General features: G+C 39.6%; 1 protein-coding gene across 1 annotated transcript in view; it reads right to left on the bottom strand.

The window, feature by feature from the left end:
- plcl5 (phospholipase C like 5) overlaps positions 1 to 13408 on the bottom strand; it is a 79222-nt gene extending 65814 nt beyond the window's left edge. Inside the window, exon 1 of the mRNA XM_011477948.4 lies at positions 11341 to 13408. Within this exon, the coding sequence (XP_011476250.1) occupies positions 11341 to 11640 (300 nt within the window). The 5' untranslated portion in view covers positions 11641 to 13408. The remainder of the gene's footprint in view (positions 1 to 11340) is intronic.

The raw sequence follows: 13408 nt of genomic DNA, 5'->3' as shown, positions 1-13408 counted from the left end.
GAAAGTCTAATGGCATCACCAAAAATGGCTGAATTGATGGATTTAGTCGACAAGTAATGTGAATGGAGGCTTATACAACCACCTTTATTTTCACGAAAGCCTACGAACCAAATATAAAAAAACCTAATTGGGATTTGTGATAATTTGGATGACTTATAAAAATATTGTTGTTTTCAGTTAACAACATTTATTACTGCTATTATAAATCGGTCAAACACAATGTACAGAGGTCGATATTCGCCAATCTAGTGAGAATCAATACACACTGCTTTTTCCATTGGGGACTGGATGTAGATTTGGACACTCCAAAAAAATGGTGCACGCCCACTAAATAGTGAGTTGAGAGAGAATACAGAAAAAGCCATCAACTGATTTTGGTTAACGATTTGATTTGTTACAATCTCTATCACTAACTTTCCTTCACTTCCTTTTTATCATCACTGCATCATTTTTCATTTTACTGCAAAATATGGATTCATCCCCTTTAACCTTGATGTGCCAAAAACAAGAATGCACGTGTTTCAACAAAGACTGAAGAGTTTTATTAGAACCCAAAGCTACAAAAAAGGCTCTGCAGGACACTAGATAAAAATCTACAACAGACTCACTGTCCCACAAAACCCAAAATACCACTGCTCACATGCAGCACATGAGGGAACATTACTCTTCTGCAGAATAGAGCTCTCAAGCTTTGAAAAAATACAAATTAAACATTTAAAGACAATTTTGTCAAGTCTCAAAGGGAAGTAATCTGCAGCATTTTAAGCTGTGCACTGACACCGCAAAGGGAAGCCAAGCCATTGTGTTTTATGCACGCATCAGAAGTTTGTGCTCGTACTGTAACACGCTCTAAAACACCCCTGCAAGACCAGGTACTGTTTCATCAGAATCAAGATACGTCAACATCCACTAAACAGACCAGACAGAAAGGCCTTGGTTACATCTGGGATTGGAGATGAGCAGTAATTACATCACCAATGGAAGTTGATGTATTTCTTGGGGAAAAATAAATTTAGGTTTGTGAAACGTTAGTCGCGTTTGGTTACGTCACATAATCTGCATGTGTAGGTGTTGCAGCATAAGGATGGTTCATTGGCACAGACATGTTTCATTTATACTGTGCGTACCGTCAGGCCAGCTACCAGCAGGTTCAGAAAACAAGAAATGTGGTACCAACACATGCCTTTAAACAATTTTCAGTAAATTCTGGTGCAAAAGAGGTCAACCACTGAACCCCAAAGAACTCTTTGCTACTGTAGCGCACTTTGCTTCAACTCACTAAATAAAAAGTTGCCACAAACCATCATCTATTCACTCATCTTCACTGAGAGCACTGAGAGCCCCTAAATTTCCATGTCTTGTGCCATCTGTGTCAGGGCAAAAAGAAAAAAATGAGACCATCTGTGAATCCCTGGCAAAGGCTTTGTAGCAGCAGCTCTCACCAGAACCGCAGTAGGAACCGCAATGAAGAGCTCTGAAGACAACGACCAGAACTATAGACGATCCAGCTGTTCAGAAATATCCATCTCCCTCCGTCCGTCTCAAAAAGAAGGTCAAACCATTGAAAAATGACAAGACGTAGCCATTCCACATTTTACTTTAAGTTTCCTGTTCATATTTTTTGCAAAAAAAGTATTTTGGAAAGAAATACATATTTAAAAGAACTAATTGTGACTTGTGTGAATTCTTGTTATAATTACATTTCAGATTCCAGGTTTAGAAAATTTGGATTGGTAGAACAATAACGAGGAAAAAACATTCTTAAATTTGTTTTTTTCAATTCAGTCACTAGCTGGGTTTCCATTAACTATGATATAGCGCAAATTGGATTTGCGAAAATAAATCTGTCTGACGGAAACACGACAATTTTGAAAGAACTTGCATTTATCGAAAGCTTGGAGGAGGTGGATTCTAAGGGGTATTGGTTTTTTTTCCGCAAAACTGCAATGGAAACACTTTTATTTTTTATAAACCCTTGTGCTTTCTTAGATGACCCCACCCTTGCATTGACGTGTTATTCCTACTATGACAAAGGTGGGTAAAGGTGGAAAGATTTCATGTAATCCATGGACACCAGTGAAGATCACAAATCATTGAAAAAGGTTCAGAGCACTGTCATGTGGGTCTAGATGACCCAACTCCCAATCGTAAAGTGACCAACAACCAGATGGCAACGTCCTTCTTGGTAGGAACTGGCTCCCTTGGGCACTGCACAGCGGGCACCACAAGACGTCACTCGGTATCACACAGCTCATCAAAGGTGTCATGCGGAATTTCTGGATCCACAGCACCTCTGTAAAATATCCAACCACGATGCCCAAAAATCGCTTCATCCTTAGCCACTCCCAATCATCAGGAGCTCGCCGCTCCATGGCTTGGATAAGAATCCGATGTCTTCTTTGATGGATGATTATGAGCGGGGAGCTGGTGGTGGAGGACCCAAAATGCAGGAGACCAGGCTTGGTGACAGAAAATAAACCATTTACAGTTTTTCTCAGTCGCTTTAGTACAATTATTAGATCTTAATGAAATTCCCAAAACTATTTGTTCAATCTTCACATCATGATGTCACTAGTGCCCATCATATGAGCAGTTTCTCACTTCTTTAAAAAAGTTGCAATTGTTTTGGTACATCCATGCAAATGATTATGTACAATTCTCTGCTCTTTGCTACATTATCAATTGTTTATGTCATGTTGATCAAAATGTGTTATATAGTTCACTGTGCAATAGTCTTAGTCCTCAAAACACCTAGTCATTGGTTCATCGTATAAGTCATGAACTGCAAAATGGTTGACCAAGTTGTCATAATGTGACAAACATACTTCGCTGCATTGCAAGAGAGGATATTCGCTGTGATGTGGATGAGAATTTGTGGCCTAACATACAGGAACGACAAAAGGTGTAGGAAGACCACACCAATTCCTACTGCACTGCCTGTACTGTTGGACAGAATATTGTCCTATCTTTTTTCCCTTTGTGTTACTGTTTGCAGTGGTTTTTTTCTATGTTGGTGTGATATGGTCTGTCAACAAATTACAATAAGAACAATAAAAGTGTAAATGTGAATCTTGTCCAGTCTCTTGCAATCAAACAAAAAAGGTGTAACTTACATTTTACAATAATTGTCATCCAAACTTTAGCCATATTTTACATCAGAACCTCCCTCTAAAGTACACAGTTATATTGACAACATGACTAAGTCATTTGACTGTCTTGTTCGTAGACAATGACACAAGGACTTGACATTCTGATGGCACTGACATGTTCAATGACATAAAGACTTAGTTTTGAGAGATGAACTAAATATTTTGAGCAAGTTACAGGCTTTTGCAAGAAATCCATAGTGTTTTGCTGTTGTACAAATTGTTTTGAGAAATGCACACACGTATTTGCAAACTTCAATTCTGATCTGAGACTTGTACTAAAGCGACTGAGAAAAACTGTAATTAACAAACTGAAACATGACAGAACCATGGGGAGCAACAAAAAGGTGGCAAAGTAGAAAAAGGCAGATGACCTGACACTTAAATAGGCTGAGGGCAAATAACTGAACCGAAGACAGCTGTGGATCATGAACCTGAAACTGGTGTGACTGACAAAAAGGAAACCAAAAACAAGAACAACAAAACCACACTAAACAACAGAATCCTTACATATCGAGTGAGTTGGTCTGTAATTATTTGCATGATTATGATTTAATGGAAACAGTGTAATACCAAAATGGTGTTTTTTCAACATTTTCTGGAATTTTGCCATTATCTATTAGCTACTGATCTATGACTCTAACCGCAACATAAACCTTTTTCCAGCATTTATTATTTCATACAATTCTATTTTTCTTCTTTTTTCTTATATTTATGCAAGCACTGACTGTCCGCCAGATTCAAACACTTCATGGCAGTGCCACCACAAAATAACGCACCCACTCATGTCATATTCACTACACAACTCACAGTTTAGCCGGAAAAAGCATACGGAAAAAGCACTGAACTCACCAGTAGCATTCAGTGAGTGGGCAGTCTGCTCTTACAAATAGGCTCTCCTGTGTTTGCTGAGAACATCTCGCACTGGACTAATCACACAAATCCAAGTCTGAATAGAGAGACACAGCTGCAGCCATATTTGCACCATTTTCCTGGTTACCAAGGTGACAGTTTCACTGATTTATCATTTTCCTTTCTCAAAGTTCAGACTGTCAACTTGAGCTGCACTCACATAAAAAGGACAGTGCTGTAAAAGAAAAAAAAATGTATGGATAACGTATTTAGAGAAAAATTGACTAAAACTACCTTTTAGGACATAAAAAGGTGTTTTGTGCTGCATGTGATGCTATATAATGTAAGCTTGACTCACAATGTTTAGCTTTGTCTAACAGAATTCCATGTAAGTGATTAACCCAAACCTTCCACAGTTAAAATTTGTCCTAAATGATTAATAATTTAAGTCTAATAATATAATAACAACAACATAGTATAACATAATATATTATTATTATTATTATTATTATATAACAATAATATACTATAATAATATAATTAGAAGAATAATGAAGTAAAGAATAATAATAATAAATAATAAGAATCAATAAAGAAGTATTAGTATGTAGAATTAAATCATTTTTTAAATAAAGAAAATATTGTCTGAAAAACCTGAAGGCATTTCACGAATGCAATGTCTTTGAAGATAATATGAACATGTGAGGTGGAACAATCCAGAGAAACTTGAACTGACAGATCCCCTTAAAGGGTCATACAGTCAGATGCTGCATCATTTCCTCCCCATTGCAAATCTCCCCTCTCATCTGTCTTTATTACTTTTCCTTCATAGAACTGGATTCTGTCATAAAACAGTTACAAAGCTTTTCCTTTGCCTCATTTAACTCCAGCTTCCCTCCATTTAGATGATAGGCTGTAAAATGTACCAATTACCAGCACCATTGTCGCCCTGTGTAAAGGTGTTACGGCAACTGATCACACACATGCAGACACGCAGAGCTTCGCAAAATCCTTATTCATTCTTCACAAGGGTTTAGCTCTGCAAAGGGCAGGCTCAGAGATTCGTCCGCCAGACCACCTCGGGCAGCGCATGAAAGAAAAATGAACAGAACTGTGTGATCATGCAAACAGAGATCTCTTTCTGCAGGGTAAGCCATTACCTGTCTGCATAAACCCGATCCCACACTTCATTTATTTTCTTTTGGGCTTTTTTTTTAATAATAAAGCACATAAGTTTTCTGTTCCCTTTTTTATATCATAAAGAAAAAGATAAACCTCATTGTAGAATAAAAAGTTTTATTTGGCTGACTATTTTAAGGACTAACACCCACAATCCTCTGTTTTATTCCTGTACTGTTTTGCCTTATACTGACAGCAGGAAGAAGCTTCATTTAAGCAACACAACGTCAGAGCAAAGCCAGATGGAGCAGATCTCAGACGTTTTATCCCTTTCATCCATCAGACCCCTGTTCCCCTGGCAGATGAACCTGGGAAACATCCAACTTGACAAATCTAAATATTGCTCATATTACTCACCACCATCTCCTGAGGGACCATTCTATAAGAATCACAGATATCCACCCACAGATTCTTCTCTGCCATGAAGACAAATGAAGATAAACACAGACAGCTTAACACTGTTACAGTGTCATCACTGTGTCATATGCCATATTGATTCATTAAGTTAAAACAACAGCATAACCATTAGGCGGAAAGTTTAGGAAAAGCATATCTTGATGATGAATGACCACAAGAGTAGAACTCAAACTGTCTGGACTTTCTTTTACTCTCACATCCCCTTTGAGGCTATTTTACGCCTTAGTCCCAACTGCCCTTACGGGTAGACACGGGCTGTCTGTGGGGTAAAGATGGGCAAACCTAGATGGGACATGCAGGTGGTTCATTCATGCACATTTTTTTCTACGGGCATGTTGAAGGCAAAGGTTTGTAGCAAACACGTAAACAATGCGCACAGTACGCAATTAGAAATTCAGTCCACACCTTTTACTGCTTTAAAGAGGGCTCAGGAGAATCTGTCTATCAAATGTTTTGAGCGTTCAGTGTGAAACCAAATACTTTTATTGAGGCGACCGAGTAATAGCTGTTTATTTCTCACTGAAGTCTATGGGATACTGGCTTTTTGGAACATGACATAGGAGTGCTATGTCATTCATATGGGGTCAACCCCCTACATTGGTGCATGTGACAACCTAAGCGTTTGTTTTATTATGACGTCACTCAAGGTAAAAATAAATAAAATGAAGGACAATAAACATTTTAAACATTTCAAATACCTCTTAAGATCTATTACATGAATTTCAGCTCAAGTCATAAGTCAAACAAAGCCCCAAATCGGTCTAAAATTATAATTTTAATGAAGCAAGGGAGCTACAATATAGTTCTTTAAAAATAGTCTGAATCCCAACCTGAAAAAAACCAGAGGAACCTAAAGTAGAGCTCTTATTTTGTTTCAACTCCCTTCAACAAGATGTCAGCAACTCTTTGTTCTACCGATGCAGTTCAGCTTTCTCTGGCTCATTGTTTCTTGTGGGTCATTGATGTTCATAAATCTCCTGATGATTTCTCTCCCTGTTTGACAGGAAACAGTGACTCAGCAGTCCCAGATGTTAACAATCACCACTTCACACTTTCGGCTTTTGTTATTCTGTACAAAAGGCATTCTGTTCTTGTCCGTAGAAATCATTCAGCATGGATCGTTGCTGCAGGAGCAGTTGGAATTGCCAACAGAAAAAGAACTACTAAAGCATTTTTGCCTTTTTTTGCTCCAGCCCTATCATCTCCCTGTTGCTGAGAGCTCTCTACTACTTTTCTTCTAGCTTACAGCCCCTCACACCTCCAACCTAACATTACTGCTGCAACAAAAACATCAGGCAATATCAGCGCTGCATTTTTTTGATTTAATAAACTCTTGTTAGAGAAAAGAACACAATGAGTTCTGTCTCAGCCACTGATATAACAATACAGTCATTTAATGGTCAATAATAAATGATGCTGTCCTTCCAAGATGGCACTTATAGAGAACCCACAATGGGTTTCAAGCATGCAACTTAAAGGCAGTTAAAGCACAAACTTCACCTGGTTTTAAAAAACATTGTTTGCTGCACAAGAGGAAAGAATATTAGCTGAAGATAACTGCAGGAAATCAAAAAGAAAAATAGAAGAAAAACCAAAAAAACTGAAGCAGCAAGAATGTTCCCTGCAGAAACCACATCTCATCTATTTTTTATTTAAAAGTTGTATTTCGGCCCCCACTCTGGCATTCTGCTGAAGTGATGAAGAAACCACTGAGTCAGTGTGGCTAAAATCCAGCTAATATAAGGTCACTATGACTCCATGATACCATTTGTTCTCTTTTAAAGCAAAACAAACTGATGAGATTTTTTTTTTTGTCAGAAATCCAAACTAAAAATCTTTTCATTTAAACTTTGAAAACATTTGTCCATTGTTTTCTGGTCAGTAGTAATGCAGATCATCCTGTTGGAAGCTCACTTAAAGGGCCTATATCATGCCACATCAACTTTTTAGAGCTTTTAAGTGTATTATAATGTAAAACAACCATATAGCAGCATTTTGCTCCATTCGTGCATTTCTGAGCATTCCTCTTAGCACCAGTCCCTCTCAATCCACAAAAACAAGCGGGTCCTCACATTGTGATGTCACAAAGTGAGGACTGGCGCCTTCCAGAAAGAGTCTGGGCTAACACACACACACACACACACACACACACCTACTTTGTCCACAGAGCCAGAGGTGTTTGACAAAAACACTTTCATTTTATGTGCAAAATCTGCACATCCATTATTGCGAAATTTTGGATGTTGTTTGTTTTGATGGGCGAAATGCAGACACGCTGCCGAGGCAGGATCTACGTTGACATAAAAAAATGGGCGGCACCCACAAGGAGCGGAAGCCAGGCATCAGAGAAAAATGTTCTATAATGTGCCATCTATACTATCATTTACATGGATATTGATTAGTCTGAAAGGCTTAAGAAAGGGATGACATAGGCCTTTTCGGTGCAACGACAATAAACAGAAACAAAAGAACAAATGTTAACGGTTACTGTGGAAGTTATAAATCACACTAAATTCACGTGAAAAACGTTGATTTTTCCTTCTACTTCTTTCAACAGTTGCCAAAAACCCACAGCCAGGGAGGAGACGTACTTACAGCTGTCCACATTCCAGCATTACATAACAAGTCTGCCCCCCCCCCCACCACCACACACTTTGAAGTCTGTCCACTTTGACACAGTCACCCTGCTGTGGTACTTACAATAGGGCAACACCGGGTGCCAGTTTAAGGCACACGCACAAATGTTTTCTTCAGCAAGATCTGCATGAAGACCACATGAAACTTGCTATTCCCGAGGACCTTCAGCCCCACCTTCACCTTTTAAACCTCCACTCAAACGCCCGTCAACGTGTTGCTTGAATGCGGGTGGCTGCACTTAACCATTACAGCTGAGTCACTAGCTTGCTTTCCTGTCATGTGACACTCAAACAGCATGCTTATTGTGCAGAATTGTCTGCACGACTCCAGACGCTCGGAACGCCAAATCTGTGCCTTCCTGAGCGGTTTCAGCAATAGCAAACCACAACACATGGTTTTAACGTTCAGCCGTGACATAGTCTTACTTTTGCTTTCAATATTTCTGTGGCTCAACATTTATGAAATGCTATGCAGATACATTTGCACGGTTATATTGAGAGAGAATTTCAAAAGAATGTGATCGGTTTTGTATTTCGATTTTGTAGGTTTTAAAAACAGGAACTTCCGACTCTAACTGATCATGATCTCGATCGGTGTGAGTAAAACCTGGTTAAATCCTAAATTTACTTTAAATAGGAAGAATAACAAGTTTATTTGACATTTTGCAAGCTGGATTTGACAAACTGTACACACACAGAAATGTTTCTGACTTCAAAATAAAGCAAGTTCCTCTTTTTAAAGAAGTCATATTTAAATAGCAACATTTGTCGCATTTTTTTCCTGAGATGTTTTTCCAAGTACAACAAGATAAAACTATACTACAAAACTGTGTTGCTTTGCTTTTGACTCAGCAAAATATTTTGTTTGATTCAACATTTGGCTTCTGCAGATTTCACAGATTTGGAGTGAAAGAAAAGAACTACAACTAAAAAAGACTCAGAGGCTGACAGAAAAAGACGGCACACAATCACAAATCTAAACACTGCAGATTAACAAATTCCCTGACTTCTTTCACTGTCCAAACACCAAAAAAAGAAGATATAGATACATTAGATTTCACATAAATAAAATATCTCTAAATCTAACCGTCAGGTTAAGAGGCAGATGTCAGCTCAGACGGAATGGAGCGGAGCAGGGAGCAGGGAATTTGAGTTCCTCCAACTGAAATTTTGGGGTTTCTGCTCCCGAATCAAAACAATTGAAGAAATAAATACTCAAGAGATGCAATTTTAAATCTAATTTTCCTTAAACATGTCTCCCGTCATCAGAAAAGTGTGACAAGAGCGTTTAAAAAACACCAAAATCACCATTTTCATCAGAGTGGGTCTTTAAAGAAAGCTTCCAATAAGATTGAATTCTAAAAAATATGTTTATCAAAACAAATACAATTTAAATGTAAAAACCTGGCTAATGAAGATGTAATGTTGTGGTCACATTGCTAAGAAATAATCTTCATGCCTGCTTCATTTATCACCTTTAACATCAAGGAACACTCAGTTCTTCCAATCAGCCATAATTGAATGAGAATCAAAAAAGAGAATATCCAGTTCTGATGACTAAATAAAGACCCATGAACAGCCTGGAGGTCTCCAGCTTTCCATCATGACCTTTTCCTTAAAAAACATAGAAGTCAAAGTGGGCTGGGTCTGATTCCGCACTGGCACACAGACTTTGCTTTTTTGTGTGCAGTTTTTCAGCCTTAAAAGCAGCATTTTTTGCACCAAAAAAAGAAAAGAAAAAAAACACAATTAGCACAGCACCTAAATGACCCTGCTAGCTCAGACAGCAAATTTCATCGCCTGCTGTGTGATTAACTAAACTGCAGCCCAATCAGACAATTCAGGTTTCCTTTTAGCGGTCCTCTGAAGTCCAGCTGCAGTTGCTGGACTTCTCCTGCTTACAGAGTTGCACAATGGTAACTGGATGATGACCAGGTGTTTTAAAGTTTATTAAAAGAGTAGCGCTCTGAACACAGAAACAACAAACCCATACTGATGTGGGTCACTCGAACACACGTACTGAGGCAGCTTTTTGCTACAATGTGAGGATGCAATGTGAGCCAGGATGTCTAATTAATGTGGATTCTTAGTGAGGCTGCATAGTTTTCATGAAAAGAATTGCACAAAAAGAGAGAAACCATTTGTTTTCCCCTTTTTTTCCCGTTAGATTTGCAAGCCTGAAGTGAGTGTATGCAGCCCTCCAGTGTGTCCCACCTACGCAAAGCCTCTATCTCCACAAAAGGACCCCATGAGAAAGTCTGTTCTGTTAACAGGCTGCACACTGTTTTGCAGAAAACAGAATAAATAAATATATAACAAACTCCCTTATATTAGCTTCCTATTGAAATCGCAGTAAAAGTGGCTTATAGTGCCTGAAGGGATTCCAGCAAGACTGGTTCGTTAACCTCTGCTTGTAGAGGTACTAATAAGGATTGCAATTAAAATATTAGGATATTGCAATAAAGTCAAGGTTAGGAGAAAAATCCGCCTGGTACTGGCTGGGTAACCCAGCTCTGAGGTTAAAAAAGGACTACATGTTTTTCTTGTTATTTAGAAACTTAGGGGAAAAAACTTAAATTTGGTTCAAATGAAACCACTATAACCCCCCAAAAACAGTATTACTCCAAAATGATAACCCAACAATATATCCCAACATGAATAACCCAAGAATGAGTGTTTTAGGGAAAAAATGATTAACTTTCCAAAAATAACTAATATGCTTTGCAGCTCTGCTGCACCATATTTCTACAAGCATACATAAATTTTGTCCATCTTTTGCTGTTTTAGGGACAACCACATCCCCCCTGTGGACGTGGAATCACACATAGTACCAAAGTGTTTTGACAAAAGCTCAAATCAAGTGATGATCATTTATTATGTGCAGTTTAATCCTGAGATGCCATTTATTTAAACTGATAGCACTTCAAATCCCATCTTTCTTCTTAGATGTTCTCTGATTCTCCTATTACAGCCAAAAGCCCTAATTGTAGCTTAATTGTGTTTTATTTCAGAGGGGGGTTGATCTTGATGCTGTGGTACCATGCAGCTCTGATCCAGTTCCCCTTGGATCACCTTGAGAACCCACGACGATCAGAGCTACTATGACCAACCTTCATGATACCGCAAGGTGGGTTTCCAGCTCCCTGACTTCTCTCGGAAGAATTATCACGACTGCCACTCCCGATCCGTGGACTGCTGTGGTCTCTGTAGCGTCCGTTGGTGTAAAGTCCCCCCACCATGTAGCTCTGGGCAGCGGCAGACACGTCCAAGTATGTCCGGGTGGCCGAAGGCAGCGCGGCCGCATCGCCGGTGATTCCCGCAGGGTTGGTCGCGCCCTGGGCCGGCGCTGCGCTGATGGCAGGATCCAAGAAATGTCCCGACACGGCTTCGGAGGCGTGTAGCCCAGCCATGCTGTGCGCCGGCGTTAGAGCGAAGCCCTCTCCTCCTCTGCGTGAAAACAACCCATTTTCTGAATGGACGTCCGGAGCCGCGCGTTCTCCTCACCGGATCCTCGGGTCCTTCGCTGGAGCGCAGGGGTATCTTCGGAAACCGGACTGCTGTGAAAGTCAACAGTTCTGCTCTGCCTGCTCATAAAAACTTCAGAACGCAGATCCTGGCCGCTGCGGGTTCGCTATCCGCTCCTTTGGTCAAAATGACGCGTTCCCCACGTTGGCCTCTGTGGAGTCCGCAGAGCGCATCGCAGTGAGTCCTGGACACTATTGCGGTGCTGGCGAGAGACACGCATGCATCCGCGGGACAAATTCAAGACTGTGAGAGCGCAGTCGCAATAAGCCCTCAGACGCGTGCCCGTGCACGCGCGTGCACGCGAAGAGGTTGCGATTTCGGTGCGCGCAATCTCAACTGGGATCTTCGTGGATTCAGGTTTGCCGCGATTAAGGCCGCTGTTTCCCCCAGCTCAGACCAAATCGGCATCTTTTGGCCCTACAGATCAACAAGTTGATCGCAAGAATATTTGCAGGATATTCAAGCAAAGTTCCTCAAAATGTTTCTCAGTCTGCCTTAAAAGTCTTCTCCACAAAAAACTAAATGTAGGATAACCTGTAGGTTTGCCTTTTGTCTTTATTTGGTTATAAATCAAGAATGACACTACAAATGCAGCAGTATTGTTCAAATATCCATTTTATCTTTTTAAAGAAGGATGATCTTAAAATAGAAGTGCATAAAATCCTTTATCCTTTCAAACTCACTACATTTACAAAGGAGAAATACAAGTTAACAAAAAAGCAAATATCTTAGATGTTCTACTCAATGGGACATCCATGACTGGTGCAGCTCAGTAACATCCAAGATCACCATCAATGCCAGATTTTAACAACCTAATAAGCATCACATCGGACCAATGCATTAGTACAAACAAAACAAAAACAGTCATTTTACATCTCTGCTAAGCATGCCTCATTATTTATTTGTTTTTCTCTTCACAAATGAGCTAAAACCAGATAGAAAAAACATCAGAAATGCATCCATTGTTCATTTACTTCTTCTCTTAGTTACGGTTTTATGGTAATTAAAAAGGGGGTGCAACACTGGCATTATTATTTATTCTAATTGTCATCATTGATTGTTCGAAATTTTGTCCAAAATATCCACATTTGAAAGCAAGGTCAAAATTAAGCACCTTGACCCGTTTTATCAGTGAACTCAGACAGGGCAACCCTACTTAACAACCAGCAAGCAAATCAAATCAAATCAAAAGGAGTCATGTGCACCAGAGCATGAGCTCCACATAATTATCCTGTGTGGCTGAAATAATTGAAGCGACTGCATCGTCTTTGTGAACTGTGAAAACTTTATTCTACACATGAACTGCACACTCTGTGGAGGGAAGGGGATGTTTGTGTGAAGCATACCATGAGGCTGCATGTGTGCGACAATCCAATGTGTTTTTATCAGAGGGAGGGAGGAACTGTCTCGAAGTTTGGGCTTTAATTCAAGGATCCCTGAATTGCTATCTGACTGACTATTTTCACAGACCTTGGGGGAGATGAGGCGTTCAATTTGAAGCCAAAACACAATCTCTGGATTTGCATTTCGCCAAGTGCTGAAGAATGTAACCCCATTGAGTGGTCAACTGTCTTTCAAGGCCGTCCACATTTGTGGCACAGCATAAAGGGGAGTATTTATAACCTGTAAATAAAAAATAATAAACAAAACAAA

This window comes from Oryzias latipes, chromosome 8 (genome assembly GCF_053564925.1).
Source record: "Oryzias latipes strain Hd-rR chromosome 8, Olatipes_Hd-rR_3.1".
Classification (NCBI taxonomy): domain Eukaryota; kingdom Metazoa; phylum Chordata; class Actinopteri; order Beloniformes; family Adrianichthyidae; genus Oryzias; species Oryzias latipes.
Note: the sequence above shows the minus strand (reverse complement) of the source record. Positions and strands in the feature narration are given on the sequence as shown.